The 19,244-nt window shown below is 31.8% G+C and overlaps 1 protein-coding gene across 2 annotated transcripts in view; it reads left to right on the top strand.

Annotated features, from left to right (window-relative positions):
• Positions 1 to 19,244, top strand: part of EYS (eyes shut homolog) — a 1,767,714-nt gene that overhangs the window by 73,820 nt on the left and 1,674,650 nt on the right. For both annotated transcript variants that reach the window (XM_024133056.1, XM_024133057.1), the window contains exon 3: positions 18,404 to 18,597. In XM_024133056.1, coding sequence (XP_023988824.1) covers positions 18,404 to 18,597 — 194 coding nt within the window. The remainder of the gene's footprint in view (positions 1 to 18,403; positions 18,598 to 19,244) is intronic.

Raw genomic sequence — 19,244 nt, 5'->3', positions numbered from 1 at the left:
ATAATCTTACTAAAGTATATGAAACAGGTCATCAATACTACCCTCACTACAGTGCTTAATATTATTACAAAAATTAGAATAAATTTGCTAACTTGAGTTTATGTTCTCATTTGATATGCATAATATCTTATTTTAATTTGCATTTTATTACTAAGGAAAGAAAAATCACTTTATTTTTATTTTCTGATCATATAATGTAACATGCATGTTTTGTTTTAATTATATATCCTATTCTTTACATGGACTACCTAAGTGAAAACACACTTAAGTGAAATACATAATTTTGAATCTCCTGTTTTCATTAACTACAATTTCTTAAATAATATTCTGAATATGATAAACCACATACTGTATTTCCATGGCATTAATTTTTTCAAATATAAAAGACTATCTCCTGTAATTTCCATTATAAAGTGATTCACATCCAATATTGAACAGGATACTACTACATCAAAATCTAGTCTCTCTTATTATTGCATGCTTCTAATCATTGAGTGCATTTTATGTTGATTCAAATATGCCACCTATCCTAAGAAGCAATTCTAGTTCTACCCCGGTAGTGAAACAGGATAATTATATTTTTCATGCATATGTCTATTTTTATATTTTAAAATAATCCACCTCTAATCTTATACCTTCAATGTTAAAAATTTTTAGTTCCTTAAATTGTCTTATGTGATTTTCTGAAATTAAAATTTTGAGTATACCACATTCTTACACTTAATGTTTCAGAACAAAGTACTCTTATGAGTTTTAATCTTGGATATATCCATGTACACAATTAAATATTGCATTCAAAATATCTTTTCATGGTGGTTAAGTACAAGGTTAAATACCAGAGACATTGGTTCCACACCAGGGTCCTGCACTACTAGCCTTGTTACTATTAGGAATATACTGATGAGGAATCACTAATCTGACCATCAGGCGCTTCCACTAGAAAAAGGACATATATGTTTCTTCTTCCCTGAGCTTCCATAAGGATCAAATAATTAAGATTGTATATGCAAAATAGTTACCACAGTATTTTCTTCATAAAATAACCTAGTTATTGCAGGGCCTTATGGGACCCAAATATGATTACTTTAAACACTTTCTTTCCTATTCTGTACAAGGTTTAACAGTTCCAAGACTATGTTAGATTACCAGAGCAATTACATTTACATGATCAAATTTGAGTCAAGCTCCTAGTACAAAGAACAAAGTCCCTATTCTATAAAACATGAACCTAAGTATCAAATGCAACGGGTTTCTCAGTAGAGAACATAAAACATTTCTGAATGAGGAATTGCTAGAGATTTGAAAATGGGTGCAAAAAGAGCTGGCATTACATCCTGCTAATGGCTTTTAGCTGAGTTTAACCTCTGTTCTTGAGAGTCCATCATTCACTTCACTTCCTGGGACTTTCCACTTGCCCTCCCCTTAGAGTAACTGTCCCTGGTTCCTAACACCTTTCTCCAACTTTACTGTCTCTTTTCTTTCACCTTTTCCTTGTCCTCCTTTGCCAGGGCCAAAAACAAATGTCTCAGCTGACCAGTTTTTTTACCTTCATTATTGCCTTGGCTCATGCTGACATATATACACTCAAGGAGAACTTAAGTAGCTTTTAAGCAAGATAGTTTCCCATGGAAAATTTTGTTTCTAAGAAGAATCTGCAGGAAGCTATATATATAATTTTTACTCCTGTGAAATAGTAAGCTATAAACTTATAGCAGTTGCTACAGCTGGTTCTACTTTAATGTATTGGTACTCATATCAAAATTTTAACCACATTGCACTTCTCTTCTACAAAGAGATTGGGTTTCTCATAAAAACTATTGTCAGTCTGTATTTGTTCGATCCATTGGTTATATACATATTTAACCTGAAATCTATGAATCTTTATTCTTTTTTTCTTATATTTTATCCTGTTGGTTTTAGCCTAAAAATCTGAAGAGTAAGTCAAGTCTTGATCCTGGGATGAACACATTGCCAATCATTTTGTCCCTTCTTGTTCAAAAATAATTATAAGTCACTTTATCTTTGGGGAATTGGAATTACTATTAAGGAAAAATAGGACTCTTTCAGGGCCTTGCTTTTGTGGAGGTATCTGAATTTAGACAAGTCCCTCAGCAATCTTTTATCTTGACACTGGGCGAACATGTAAATCTGTATTAGGAAAACCTTATTTATCTTTCCTTTCTTCTAGGAGGTCTATAGTAAACTTCTACAATGAAACTGCTTTTGCTTGTTTGGTTAATACCTTTTTGAGATATAATTGACACACAATATTATATTAATTTTAGCTGTACAACATAATGATCTGATATATGCATTTATTCTGAAATGATCACCACAAAAAGTCTAGTAAAACTATTTTCTATTTCTTTGCAGTAATTAGCACTAAATTTGTGATTGGTATATTTTCCATGTTCAGTTTAGTAGAATTACAGTTCTTCAAATTCGATATAGTTTGAAAATAGTGAATTACATAGACTTTGGGGGGACATCTAAAGAGACCTAACCATACATTTAGCAGTGTTTCTAAAAGAAAAATATAATGTTTGCTGTATGGAGAATGGAGAGGGAAGAATATGGAAAAAGTACAATTGCCCTCTGTTAGTATCACTCCCTTACCAAATAAATATTAAGAAAACCTAGACTCAGAGTTGGAGTTTTTACTAATTCAAGTTAATTAACTCACTTACGGTATGCACAATGATATGGTATGATATTGCAGTAATACCTGCAATATCCTGATCATAGAGGAAATTCAATATTGCTTTTATTTATTGTTCCCATGAAGGGAATTATCCAAGATCAACAATAAATGACAAAACTAGGAAATATCCAAGTTTGATCAAGATCTTAGTGTCTTTTTCAAACACAAAAGAAGTACAGCAGATAATTCCAAAAATAAGGGAAAGAAAGACGAGCTAGAAATAATAGAAGACTTATATAGAAATTCAAATGACAGCTGTCATTTCAGTTATAATAGTGAAAGGTAGAAGATTGTGGAATAGCATTATCAGTGTGCTGAAAGAAAATTACTCTTAATTTAAAATTGTTTACTTAGAAAATCTATCTTTAAAAAAGGTGAATAAGAGGGTGAGGAGATTATCAGAAAAATGAAAAAAATGAAAGATCATACGACAGTTAAATTAGGACTTCTAAAATATACACTCAGGAAGAAAGGACAAGACCCCAGAAGAAATATATAAGAATCAAGAAGGCAGATTTTTATATGAAAAATGTAAACGAATCTAAAAACATATACTGGATAAAGTAGTTTACTCTGTAAGATGGATCAAGCAAAGGAAGTGAATATAATCTTATTATATAACAGTCAATGTTATTCTATACACTTTTAATGGGCTGTTAGAACACACAATTTAAAAAGAAATGTTTTCTAGTATGAATACAAATATATAGGTTAACTATAGGACAAATCTAATATGAGATAGGCAAGCATATCTAGATCTTAAAACATTTAAACATGTATAAATATATTAAAAGATATAACATCTTCATGCACAAGAAGACTATCTTAATTATGCCAATTGACTTTCAATTTGATCTATAATTTCAGTGTAATTTGAATCAATATCCTAAAAGGAATTTACCAAGAAATTTGATAAGATGATTGCAAACTTTGATCGGTTGGCCAGGTGATGGCCAGCAAGCAATGGACTGACTTGACCTCACAGATGTTGAGACCCATTACAAAGGTAGAAACAGGACACAGGTTATCCCCTCACCCATTAAAGGAGAAAAAGGAGGTCAAACTTAAAAAATAGAGCAGAAGATTGAGACTACTCTATGGCGAATACTTTTTTTTAAACACACACAAACAAAAGCACAAGTGCATATACAGAAATAACATTCACATTCAAAATATTAAAGCTAAAAGAAAATAGTGATGTATTTGATACCTTAATATTAAGAACGTCTAATAATTAAAACACAAAAAAGTTCAGAGTCACAAAATAGAACTTTCAATACATGTAAACAATAAAAGATTAGTACTTAGGCTGTATATTAAATCACATAAATTATTAAGAAAAGACTTGCAACTCATTAACATCTGTTTAAACCCCTATAACAAAATTCTTACATTATAATACATACTCTAATTTTTTGGCATATGTTTTTTTTTGTTTGTTTGTTTTGTTTTTTTTTGCGGTACGCAGGCCTCTGACTGTTGTGGCCTCTCCCGTTGTGGAGCACAGGCTCTGGACGCACAGGCCCAGTGGCCATGGCTCACGGGCCCACCCGCTCCGCGGCATGTGGGATCTTCCCGGACCGGGGCACGAACCCATGTCCCCCGCATCGGCAGGCGGACTCTCAACCACTGCGCCACCAGGGAAGCCCTTGCCATATGTTTTTAAGAGAATATTATAGAAGTATATTCAGCAAAAGAAAAACACAATCTAATTTATTCATTTGTATTTTCTTTGTTCCCCACAATTAACTTGCATAAAATCAGCTTTGATAGAGAGAAACAGGACAATTTTAAAAGTGGAGACAACAAAAGAAAAAACAAAAAGAAGAGAACTACATTGACTAAAAGTCTTCTGCACAGCAAAGCCATCAATGAAATGAAAAGGCAAGATATGGAATCAGGAAAATTTGCAAACCCTATATGTGATAAGGGGTTAGTAGTAAAAAATATATAACAGACTTCTACAACGATTAGCAACAAAAACAACATAACCCAATTTAAAAATGAGCAAAGGACCTGAATAGACATTTCTCCAAAGAAGACAAACAAATGACCAATACATAAATGAAAAAGTGCTCAACAACGCTAATCATCAGGGGAATGCAATGAAAACCTCAATGAAATATCACCTCACACCTGTTAAGATGGCTATCATTAAAAAAAAAAGATAAAAAGTGGAGATGACAGCAGGACAGTCCCCTCAGGAAAATGTGCTTCAGTGAGTATGGAATGGGAGAATTGATCTGCTCAATCTACAGGCATTTTATCGCATTGCCTGTGATTCAGAGTAGGGCAATCATTTTTTCCACGTTATTTTAACACTTAGAAGAATGTAATTTATTTAACTATTAATTTACTTCCGTATGTAATAGCCACTAAATACAAGGTTATTGCTGTATTTTATCTAATAACCAGCCAAAGAAATAGCAATTTGTTTTAACACAAGGAGGAAAAAGTTAAAATAGCAATATTAATGTTAGAAATAAATAGAACTTCTGTTTATTCTGATTTATTTAGAAGTCTTTGTATTATAATCACTAGTTTACTTTATGCACTTGAGTTTTGTGGGTAAATATAGTCATAAAAAAATATTATGTCTCTGCCATTAGTATTCCAGAAAGAAAATTGTATTGTCATAAAACCTCAAGTGTTCCAAAACTTGCTGGGACCAGTCATATCCAAAAACAGGCTTTGGTGAAGACTGAAAAAGTAGTATAAGTACAGTCCCTAACCATGAACTCTAAACATTTGCCCATCAAAGTCAGCATTTTATGAAACTTTAAAGGCCAACATTTTATAAAAGAGTTTTTTGGCCTCTGTTCATTTTTCAAACTTTTTATGGAAGAGGGAAAGTCACATGAGAAGAAATCAAAGCATACCAAATTTGGTTTAGACACTTTAATTGTTGTTTCTGCCTCTAATAAAACACATAGACTACTAGTGAAGCTTATCATCTGTTAAAAGGCAGAAATATTCCCCTCAACAATTATAGAAAAACAAAAAGACTTCAATTACCTACTCAGTCTCTTTGCTCTCATGGCTCTATTGGGTTTTGGTATTCCTTAATATGAGTAAATTACTGTTACTGTTTTAATATGTTCCCAAAAGACAAAGAAAAATATCTGTGGAGGACAAAGTTTTGAACCAGAAATCACATTTCAAAATTTTACTTGTTTTACTTAGGTACATTTACTAAGTATATTTAAAATTAGCTATGCAATTGTCCTCACTGGTTACAGAGAACATATATATAGCAGAATTAGTTTGCAATTCAAGGTTTTTTAAATGTAAAATTTTCAGTCATTATTCATATATAAAAAGAATGTTTCTCTACCCTTTTGAAAGAATAAGTAACCGCAGTATTAAACAGTACCTTTGTAATCAAACATATATTTATACAACTAAAGGTTTTGTAACTGACCAAGACGATTGGTCAAAGAAGAGCTTTGTAACTGAAATGCACATTAAATGCCATTAGCCATTCGATTTTCTGTTTATAAATGTTTAGAACAACACTCTTAGATATAGAGACACCAAAGAAGAAAAACAACCTAAACGTTCATTTATGGTTTACCTTCCCGGCATGAATTACATTTTGGCAGAAAATGTAGAGGATTTTTTTTAGCATATTTATTGAAGTACAATTGCTTTACAATGGTGTGTTAGTTCCTGCTTTATAACAAAGTGAAACAGCTATACATATACTTATATCCTCATACCTCCTCCATCTTGTGTCTCCCTCCCATAATGTAGAGGAATTTATATGCATTTAAAGTTGGAAAGGCAGAGAGCTGTTGAAGACATGATATTTCTGCAATGTTCAGACAGATGTGATGGATCCATTATCTATACACACCTAAATTAATACATAACACATCATCTGAATACCAAAGTATTTGAATATTTCTGTGATAGAAACAAAATTCCAAAGCATTTATAGAATTGAGATATATTCCCTAAGGCGTCTCCTTTAAAAACTGTAATTGTGTACTGATTCATAAAAAGAGATGGATATGATGAAATATAAAACAGAGACTTTTGATTAAAACATAGAAACATAGTTTTCAAGTACAACAAGATGAATGTGTTATTTAATATTGTATATTAAAAACAGATTTTGGTGGCCAAAAAAGAAGATGGGAAAGGACATGGCAAGGGAAGTTTTGGTTCTGAAAGCATAGGGTAAAGAACACAGGAGAAGTATTTATTTTCTGTGAAAGTGTTTTTGTGGAAAGTAAAGCTAGAATAAAGAAAAACTGAGATAATTCATAGATCATTAGATAAATCTTAATAGCGAGGTTAGATGAGAAAAAGGGAGAAGGAAAATAGAAATAAAATCATTGCGGGGCACAATGAAAGGAAAGCAATGGATTGTTAATTTTCTGGCAATTTACTGAGAGGAATGGTGCCCCCAGTCAGTAAGGAGGCAAGTAAGATTTTAAATATAGGAAATTCCTTTGCAATCTCGGTTTGAGTTAGTAGGGCAGGAGGCTGCCCAGGCACAAGTTTCATCAGTTCATTACATATTAGGTATACAGGAGGAAGGGTACCCTAAGAAATCTGGGCTTAAATTTGACTGAAATAGGGAGAACTGAAGAAAAGAAGCACAGGAACCCAAAAGAAAAATTTGAAACCATGCAGGAAATTGAGAAATTGATGGGATTTATTTATCCAACAGACAAAAGAAAAATCATTCTAGGGATTAAAATAAACCCCAAGGAATAGTGGAGAAATGAAAAACCTAGACAGAGAGATAAAATGCATAGGCCAGTTTCTAAGGAAAGTACTATGGAAGCACAGAAGGTTGGGGTCATGGCTGGGGACAGGGAAACCTATTTCATGACTCGGCTGGGCCTGGATGAAGGTAAGGGTGAATCAGTTGGGTGACTATAAGGATGGAGGGAAGTCTAGTTCAAAGAAAAAACAAAAGTCGATGCTTTACAATGTGGGGTCCGGCATCAATAGCAGCCGCAGCACCTGGGAAGTAATTGGAAATGAAAATTCTCAACTTTGGGTATCAAACGCAGGCCCACTGAATCACGAGCTTTGGAAACGAGGTCCAGCAATCTGTACTCACAAACCCTCCAGTGATTTTGAGCTTGGCTAGCATTTCATTACCAATAACATAAGCAAACACCTAGAAACAAGAAAGAACATCTTCCTGTCACATATAATAGAAGTTATTTTTTAATCAGTTATTTTCCTTTCAATTTTGCGCATGTACTATTAATTACATATTTTTTAAAATTGCATGTAATGTTATGAAGACAAAGTTCTCACAAAGTAAATCCCACATAACTAGGACATAGACCAAGAACTAAAATATTCCCAACAATCCAGGAGGTCTCTTCACACCCCTTCCCACTAATAATCCCCCACCCTAGACTCCCAAAGATAGAGACTCTCCTGAATGTTTATAATTTAGTTTTCTTTTCCTTCATTTGGTCTTTATATGGATGGGATTTTTCACTATGTTTTCTATTCTGTCTAACCTTTCATTTTCACATGGTTTGTGAGAGTTTACATTTAGCTAAATGTATGATTGTATGCTTTTTAATTGTATATGGTCATTATTTAGACAATTTCTAGCTTGAGACGCTTATGAATGATTCCAGTATAAGCATTCTTGCACTAGTCTCTTGTGACTTCTTTATAAGAATATATATATATATACCTATATATATGTGTATATATGTATACCTACTACATATATGTATACACTATATATAGTGTGTATACACTCTATATACTTTGCAGTCATGTTTTATATATTTGTTAAATGTTGGTAAATAATAACACACCATTTCCAAAGAGATTGTGCTAGCTTACACTCCTATTAGTATGTATGAAATTTCCCTTTTCTATACAAGCACACATCAATCTGCAGGTCACCCATTTTTATTACAGCCACTCTTGCAAATACATAGCAGTGCTTTATTTTGGTTTAATTTTTATATCTATATTAACTAATAAGAGTGGGTGTTTTGAATCTTTATTGGTAATTTGATTTTTTGTGTGAAGAACCTATTTAAGTTCTTTTTTGATTGTTTTATGTGTATACATATATCTATGTGTATCTAGAGAGTTTTTGTAATATATAATCATAATATATACACATATGTATAATTTACATATTTTTATTCATTTGTAGGCATTTGCTAGTTATCAGTGTTAAAAGTGTTTTGTCCCATTCTCTTACTCAGTTTTCAATCTTTAAATGGTGTCCTTGAATTAATAGATGTTCTTATTTTTAATGAAATTTTAATGAATTCCACTGTGTCTAAGAAATCTTACTTTCTATATTTTTTATTGTTTTACCTTTCACATTTAAATATACAATCTGAGAGTTCCTTGGTTGTCTAGTGGTTAGAATTTGGCACTTTCACTGCCGGGGTCCGGTTTCAATCCCTGGTCAGGGTACTGAGATCTCACACGCCGCATGGCGTGGACAAATAAAATAAATAAATAAATCTGATTGGATTGATGCCTATTTTTATGAGATGCGGGGATAAGGGTTAGGAGGTTTTGTGTATGTGTGTGTGCGTGTGCGTGTGAGAATATATAATTATTTCCACAAAATTTATTGAAATGACCATTCATAGAACCATTTAACTTCAATGTCCCTCAGATTTATAGGATCTTATTTTTATTGATGTGATATTATATTCATAGATTTTCTAAACAATTTCAATCCTAAAAAAGACCTAACTCGGTTGTATTTTATTACTACTGCTTTTCAATAATAATGAAGTTTAATTGTGCATTTTTCAATTAAGATTCTTTCATCTTTAGGCCCGCAACTGAAATTTAACGTTGTGCTCTGTAGGTATTTGCCTTCAAGTTCAGAATAGCTTTCTGAGATGAGATTGGAAGATTCAGATTTTTTCTGTGCTCTAGAAATGTGCTATCTAAACAGAGCCACAAGCCACCTATGGCAATAAGTGCAAAAGACACACTTTCCCACTTTACTTTTCAAAGGCGCAGTATAAAAAATGTAAAATATGACTTTGATAATATCTTATTTGGATGATGGTTGAAATAATTGTATTTAGGATTTATTGGGGTAAATTAAGTGTATTATTAAAATTAATTTCACTTGCTTTGTTATATTTTTAAGTGTGGCTACTAGAAAATTTCAAATTTCATTTGACATTTCTTTGAACAGGGCTGTTCTAGAACATAATGAATCTAATTCTACAATTTTGACAGACTTTAAAAATTCAGAAAATTCAGGCTAGGTGTCCTTTTAGATAATTCTCTGATTATTTTCTTTACAGATTATATATTATGTTATCGGTATATTCAGCCATTCTGTATCCATCTGTGCTGATTTTGGTACATTGTTTTTTCAGTTTTTCCTAGCATAGAATTGTTAACTATTTTATTATACTTCATTATTCTTTCAATACATATAATCAAATATACATATATAACCGTTTTAATATTCTTAATGTCAAGTAGACATATTCTCTCACTTTTTTTAAGAATTACTAAAAGGTTGGCTTTAATTTTTCTTTTTAAAAAAATCTCATTTTATGAATCATGATTTGTAGACTTCTATTGTATTTTCCTTCTAGCGGTATCTCTGCTCCAGAGACTTGTGATTTCCCTATTTTTAAACTCTCCTTTTGAAATACTGACTCTTCACATGTGTAATTTCATTTATCTGTTTTCTCATTTTCTCAGAGAAACGTCTGTTATTTTGTAAGTTTGTCTGTTATTTGCGTGTTGAGGTGCATTCATTCAGAGATTAAACAGATCTCTGTTCAAACCTTTTAAGGCTTTGATTAAACATGAAAATGAAATTAGATTTATAAAGGCTTTACTCTCCTACGTAATTGAAGATACACGAATTGTGACCTTGAGGTAGACACTTTTAGAATTAGTGGCAGATATTCTTTCCTTTATTTTTTATTAATATCAATTTTTTGTTGCTCAAAAGCAGTTCTCTAATTGGAAATGTAGTTTCTCTACTAGAAAATGAATTAAATGAATTAATTAAAATATAATTTAAGTTAATTTAAGTTAAAATGGATTTAATCGATCAATTAAAATGAATTAAATTAATGAATTAATTAATTTAATTAATGTGTTTCAACATATGGATTTGGGGGCATAAACATTCAGTGTACAATAATGGGATAATGACAAAGTCTACACTATAAAATTGCTAAATTAATACTAATAAAGTGCTTTAAAGAACTGTCCATTTTTATCAAAGAAATTAAAGCAAAACAACACAGTCATTCTCAGGCATTTGCATATAGCCTATAGCTGCTTCCATGATACAACAGCAGAATTCAGTGGTTCAAGAGATGTTATGACCCTCAAAGTCTAAAATAATTACTGTCTGGCTTTTTAGTCAAAAATAATGCAGATATTTTCTGTAAAGGAAAATATTAAGTATTCAGCTCCTTGCAATAGGTTGTGGGTTCAATCCTGGGAATCTGAGTAGAACAGCAGCGTAGTGAGAGCCACACTTTAGGAACTTAAAATTAATATGTTTAACTGTTAAAATTTCATGCCATGCATGGTTGAAACTGAATTAATAACATGAGAGTAAGAGTACTTAAATGGTATTTGTGAAAGCATGCATAAAATTAATAACTTAAATAGTTCTTTTCATTTATTTGAAACACCTAAATATCAACCTTTTACACAATGACTTTTAACATGGATGAATATTAAATATTTGCATCAAATATCCTTTCTTATTTTGAAGCAGTTCTTCATCTTGACAAAGTCTTAAAGCTGTAATAAACAGGAGTCAACAAGTTAGCTGTCTTTCTTCAGTTCTCTTGCCTATCCTTAGAGTATAATAACTTCATTCTTACATGTGAAAGTAGACTAAAATGAATTTACATGACTAAAATGTTCAACTAACTGCTGTGCATTATTTTTACAGAATTGCTTTAGAAACTTTTGACACTTCATAGGAGGACTGACCAAAAGAACTTACTGAAATCATGATAAAGCATTGCAATCTAAAATGATCTTCCATTCATTATGATTTTTTTGGATATATGCACCTTATTAGGATAATGGAGATAGTTTGCTTTATAGAAACCCCATTATGATCTCCATTACAGTAAAATTTACTTAGATTGATTTAATAAGATTGCTGTTTAATGTCTTAGTTTAAATTACTTGTGTTATATGTTATATACATGGCTGTATATGTATTTTGCTAAGTCTAAAATGAAAAGATGCATCATCCACTTTTGCATTTACCCTCCAGTAATTATTTTTACATTGAACAGGTTTTTTCTTAATGCTCCATATTTTGCTATAAAGGGGGTTATTTTCACATAGGGACTCATGCAAACACTTTAATACATTGAAGAAATCGAACCAATATATTCTAGGCTGTACCAAACCGTGCCCACAAATAGTCATAGTTCATTTTTATTCTTAATATTGCTCCCCAATATTTTCATTCTTTTATTTGTGTGCAGATAGTCTCTAGTGTATTTATGTCATTTATTATCTTATCAAAAGCAGTTAATAGCAACTGAATCATTCTACTAAGTTTGTGTTTTCCAACTTCTTCTGCTATAGCTGTTGAATAAGCAGACATTTCAAGTCCTCTCAAATTATATCAGGTGATACTTTGTAATGTTGGTCATCACCTTTTCAGCCTTTCACATTTCCTTGCTGCCCACCACTCATTAAACAAATATCACAAGTTTTAAGTTCCCATAATGGCAAAATCTCAGTTTTGGTTAAATATTCTGTAGTTGTCATGTTAGGCTAGATTACATTAACTCAACAAATACACCTTAACCCAATGATTTTCTCACGCAAAGTCATTGGAAATCGATTGCCTCTGCAGGGTAGAACTTTCCCAAGCAGTGACTCAGGAATCCAAACTTCTGGAATATTTTAGAGTCACCAAATGGAACATGTGGCTTCCAAGTGGCTAGAGCAAAAAGGATGAGAGATGGAAAGGCTTTGACCTGGACTGAACACCCAGAATTTCTATTAGGATTTCATTGGCTAGAACATGTATGGCATATAAAGATGACTTCGAAGCCTTTGGAATAACAGATGAGCTTTACTGTCTCCACCACACAGTTCCAAAAATCGTGGCTGTCTTTAGCGAGATGTCAGCTGGAAATCTGGCTGCTGACTACTTCCTCAGTATCTCGTGGGTCACTTCTGCCCACTTTGGTTCTGTGCCCTCATCCTCTGCTACTTCATGCCAACTTTGTATAAGTGTTTGTTTTAAATTTCCAATGGGAAAGCTAAGTCCATAGAACTAAGAGTCTCTGAAGGGCATTATAAGTGGAAAAATAAAAGCCAGTTTCAAAAAGTCACATGTTGTATGGCTCTACTTACATAATATGATTGAAATGACAAAACTATAGAGATGGAGAAAAAATTAATGGTTGCCGGTAGCTAAAAATAGCAGGGCAAATAGGGGCAAGTGAGACTATGAAGGAGCAGCATAAGGGAAATCTCTGTGGTGATGAAATAGTTCTGTATCTTGAAGGAGGTGGTGGTTACCTGAATCTACACATGTGATAAATGACATAGAACCATATCCACATATGGTACTAATGTTGATTTGCTAGTTTTGATGCTATATTATAGTTCTATAAGATGTATCTGTACCCAAGACTTCTTGGTACTATCTTTGCAACTTTATGTGAATTATTTCAAAATAAGTGCTGAAAAATGCACACTTCACTGTTCACTACTTTATCCTGTGGATTACCTTGGAAACTGCCACTACAAATATCCACAGAGATATATTTATAAATGGGGAAAATTTTGTTTGTTTGTTTGTTTGTACAAGAAGCCAAATTAATATTTTATTTATTTTTATGTCTTTTTATATCTTACATATGATGTATCCTAGAATGGGGATATTGGACTAATGTTAATAATGAAGTAACATATGAGTCTTCTACCCTTTTTTACAGAACTGATCTATAGTGGGCATGTGTTGTGGTGAATTATAGTAGGGTTAGGTGGAATTCACATATTTTTATTATTAATCTGCCATTAATTAACCAACTGTGTGACATGTTGTAAGTTGCTCAACCTCTAGCAAAATTAGTTTTTTACTTAAAAAAATTCAACTATAAAACTGGATAATAATGGCCTTTTATAAATTCCAAGATTGTTTTTAAGGATTTTATCAAATCATATGTATATAAGTGCCATGGAAATGCCAAGCATTACATAAATAGGAGGTAGGGTCATTCAACTAGTTTCTTACCATGGAGCCAATTAACACTGATATCTTAAATATAATTAAATGTTATTTCTTACAAATATTTAATAAGATAATATGTTAATATATCACACCACTGAGAAATGCATGTTTATTCTTCTTCATGTGCTCAAAATAGAAGTTGAGTTATTTTAATATAATAATGCCAGTGGTGTGGTCACTCAACATTTTATACTTTTATTGTAACTTTATATTTTAGAATTTGGCACACGATTCAAACTTCAAATCAATTAACAGCATATCTTCTTCTAACTGTTTGTTTGTTTGTTTGTTTTTTGGTTTGTATGCTCTTGCTAAGTAACTTAATTATCTGTAGCTAAATGTTTCTTGATGCTTTTGTTCACATAATAATGAATGAGTTTTATATGAAGATTTTTTAATGAACCTGTTGTATACTGTTGGTCTTTGGTTATATAGTGATTGGTTGACAAGGTTTATGAACTTGAAGTACAAATATTTTTTTTAAACTTCAGTAGATAATTTCTTGAGGCCAGATGTGCCATTTTTAGTAGGAAGTCAAGTATTTCCCTTTTCAGCTCTTCCCAGCAAGTATGAATTGTCCAAAGACCTATTCATTACCCAACAAGGAGTAAAAGAGTAAATTGTGCTTTTGAAATCCAGGATTTAACAGATATGGCAAATATGTCAAGCCAGTACTATAGGTACTTTTTATTACCAGTAGGAGGTACCTAATGGAGATGTGCTAAACAGAATCTGACAAACACCTCAGCTCAACAATGAAACAGATGTTGATTCCGGTCTCATGGAAGCTGCAGTGGAGCTACCAGCCTTGGACCTTAACATCAGTACTTTATTTGTTCTTTTCACATGATCTCAGGGTGGGGACTAGAGGCAGGCAAGTGCCTTTCTTAGGGCACAGACTTTCAGGAAGTGTCCACTCTCACTTTGCATCCAGTGTCAAGCATTCAAGTACTCAACTCTGCTGTTGATAGATATTATATAAACAAATGATCACGGCCACAAAACCAGCCTCAGTAAACCTGAAGGAATTAAAATTGTATGATAACACACTCTCCAAACGTAACAGAATTAAATGAGAAATTGACAGCAGAAAAATTCTGAGAAAACTTAAAATATTTGGAAATTAAACAAATTTCTAAAGTAACCCAAGTCAAAGAAAAAATTACAATTGAATACAAACATACACAGCATATCAAAAGTTATGAAACATAGTTAAAACAAGGTTTACAGGTAATTTTATCATTCTAAATTCCTACATTAAAAAAGAAAAAAGGTCTTAAATCAATATTCTAAACTTCTACCTTAAATAACTAGAGAAAGAAGAGAAACTGAACCCAAAACACACAAAAGAAATGAAGTGGTAAGATTAGGGAAAAACTGTTAAAATGGATAAGAAAAACTGATGAAACAAAACATTGGTTTTTGAGTAAAAGAAAACTGACATATCTTTAGTAGGACTGACCAAGAAATAAACAAGGAAGACACAAATTAACAAAACCAGAATTTAAAGTGGGGACATAAATAATGATCATTCAAAATTTAAAGGATTATAAGGAAATACCATGGACTCCATTATGACAAGAAATTAGACTATTTAAATGAAATGGACAAATTTCTAGAAAGACACAAATTACTAAAATTGTCTCAAGAAGAAATAGAAAATTGATACAGACTTGCCAAATATTTAATCATAATCCTTGTGAAATGTTCAAAAAATAGAAGGAAAGGGGAGGCTTTTGAACACATCCTATGAGGCCAATATTACCTTTATACCAAAACCAGGCAAAAAACATGTAAGAGAACCACTTATGAATATACATTGAAAATCCCCAACAAAATATGAGCACAACAAATCCAGAAACACAAAAAGCGTGTTTTTGTACTCTAAAAAAGTAGAATTTTCTTCAAGAATGCAAGATTGGTTTAACATCTAAAAATAAATTAATGTTACTAGAATGAAGGACAAAACCAGGACAAAAACCATTTGACAAAATCCAACACACATTCATTATAAAAACTCTAAAACAGCTTAGAAAAAGAGCAAAACTCTCTCGACCTGATAAAAAGCATCTATGACAATTGTCCAGTTAATATCACCCTAATGAAGTGGTGCTGGCAGATTTTCCCCTAAGAACGAGAACAGCACAGAGATATCCACTTTCACTCTCTAGTCAGTGTTGTACAGGATGTTGCAGATTTGGATAGGCAGAAAAAAGATAGAAAAACATACATATTGAAAAGGAAGAAGTAAAACTATCTTTATTAACAGATGTCATAATCTCTTACGTAGAAAATACTAAGAAATACAAAAAAAGAACTACTAGACATGTGACTGAGTTTATAAAGCTTGCAGGATACAAGATAAAACGCAAAAGTTAATTGTATTTTCATATACTAGCAACAAATTTTCAAAAATTAAATTAAAAAAACATTTCCTTTTATAATAGTATCAAAAGGATAAAATGCTTAGGTATACATTTAATTAATTAAATACAAGACTTTAACTGAAAACTATACAACATTGGGAGAGAGATGAAAGATTATCTAAACAAATGGAGAGATATTGCATATTCATTGACTGGAACGCCATATTTTTGAGATGGTAATTCTTCCCAGTTTAACCTACTGATTCATTGAAATCCCTGTCAATATCCCAGGAGGCTTTCTGAAGAAATTGACTAGCTTACACAAAACTTTATATGGCCTGAAATTTTTTTAAAAAAGGAAAAAGTTTGATGACTGCCAAATTTCAAAACTTACTATCAATCTGCATTGATCCAGGCAGTGTGTTATTGCATATGGATAAGTATATAGGCTTATGAGCAGGAATTGAGAGTCCAGAAGTGAACTCATGTTTATGATCACTTGTTTCTCCACAATAGTGAAAAAGGCAACTAAATGGAAAAAGAACAGTCTTCTCAAAAAATGTTGCCTGGACAATTATACATCAACATGTAAAAAATCATATATATAAAATAACATGTTATTCATATATATGAAATAACATATCCTTATCTCACATCATGCAAAAAATCAAATGGATCATAGATCTAAATTATGAGGTAAATTGCTAATAATGTCTAATAAATCATAAGAGAAAATCTTTACACTATTGGTTAGACAGACTTTTTAGTTATTATAACAAAACCATGATATATAAAAGTTACAAGTTGGTCTTAATAAAGTGAAAGACAAATTTGATAATTTAGACTTAATTAAATAAAAACTTTTCCTATCCAAAAGTCACTAACTGAGAAAATGAAAAGTCACGGCAACACAACGAGAAAATATTTGCAGGTCACATATATCATAACAGAATTGTATTCAGAATATGAAAAGAATACTCACTACTCAATAATAAGAAAATAAATAACACAATTTAAAATATTCTCTATGTATGAAGGTAAATTTCATTAAGGAAGACATACAAATGGTTAATAAGCATATGAGAAGATACTCAAAATCTTTATTCTTATGAGAATGCAGCTTGATTTGAGATACTATTTCACAACCACTAGAAGAGCTATAATAAAGAAAATGGACAATATCAAATGTTGGCAAGAATGTAAGAAACAGGAACTCTCACAGATTGATGGTGTGAATGAAAAATGGCACAGCTACCTTGCAAAACAGTTTGACAGTTTCTTAAAAAGTTACACATAAAGTTACACTTCATCAATTTCACTGTCAGGAATCTGTGCAAGAGCTACTAAAGTATATATCCACCCAACTACTTATGAATGAATTAATTGCTCATAAAAGTTAGTTGCTAAGAGAGTAGATCTTAAATGTTCTCATAACGAGAAAAAAAACAAACAGTAACTGTGTGTGGTGATGAATGTTAACTAGACTTATTGTGATGATGATCTCACAATATATACATACATTGAATCATTATGCTGTACACCTGAGACTAACACTGTTATGTGTCAATTATATCTCAATAAAAATGTTAAAAAGTAGAAACAACCAAAATGTTTACCAACTTGTGAATGAATAAACAAAATATTATATATATTTTGAATTGCTCTTTGGCAATAAAGAGTAAAAGTAGTGATACATGCATGAAAAATCCTCAAATATTTTATTCTAAGGAAAGAAGCCAATCACAAAAGACAATATATTGTACCATTCCATTTATATGAAATGTCCAAAAAAAGCAAATCTGTAGAGACAGAAAGATTAATGGTTGCCTGGGGCTGGCTTTGGGGACAAAGAGTGACCATAAAAAAGCCCTTTTTTGGTAATGGAGATGCGCTGAAACAGGGTAGTGCTTACGGTCCAATACCTATATACACTTGCAAAAATTATTGATTTATAGATTTGCAGTGGGTGAATTCTATGATGTGTAAATTATATCATGATAAACGTGTTTAAGAAGATTTCATGAACTCTAGAGACTTTTTCTTTACCAAGTTTTTGTACATGCCTATGTACAGACATGTATATATTTTCTTTCTGTGTGTGTGTCATCTTTTAAGGTCCATTCTGTGAGGAGTCAATGGAACATTGTGTTTCTCAGTCTTGTTGGAAAGGAGAAATTAGTCACAATAAAAGCTCAACTTACATTTTGGAATGCACAGAAGGATTTCTCAATCAAAACTGTGAAACCGATGTCAATGAGTGTTCACCAAAACCATGTCAGAATGTTACTGACTGCATTGATATTCCAACGGTAAGTCTGAATCTAACATACAAGGGAGTGGTTTTAAAATATATTTTACCATTACTAAGCTGTTTGAAAAGTACAAATAATTAAGCTTCTAATTAACATATTGCAATTTTCAAACTCAGGAACGTCAGAAAATGTATTTAACCTGCTTATTTTCATTTTTCGCATTTTAAATAGAAACCCCAATCTCAAAAATACTCTTCAATTTTATTTTTTGTTATTCTGACAGAACTCTCCTTTATGAACAATGTAATTTTGTAATCTTTTCATTTTTAGTTATTTAAAAATATTTTCTTTTTTATTTGATTATTTTATATTATTGTATTTTAACATTTTATTTAATAGTTAAATAAATAAGACTAGGAAATAATTCAGTAGTTCCCACAAATGACAATCTTTCATTTTGGTAAGATTCATAGTTGAATTCATAATATGAATTAATATTCATACCTTAAAGATTTCCTCACTCACATGTCCAGGGGTCAATGCTGCTTGTCAACCACATCCTCAGCTGGAACTATCAACCATAATCCTAAATAAAACTCTTCTGTGTGGCTTGTGCATCCTCACAGCATGGTGGCTGGGTTCCAAGCATTCCCAGATAACCAGACTCTGTATGGCCTTTTTAAACCTAGCCTTGAAAGTCACAG

This window comes from Physeter macrocephalus, chromosome 10, assembly GCF_002837175.3.
Source record: "Physeter macrocephalus isolate SW-GA chromosome 10, ASM283717v5, whole genome shotgun sequence".
Lineage (NCBI taxonomy): Eukaryota > Metazoa > Chordata > Mammalia > Artiodactyla > Physeteridae > Physeter > Physeter macrocephalus.
This window is presented reverse-complemented; position numbering and strand designations above follow the sequence as displayed.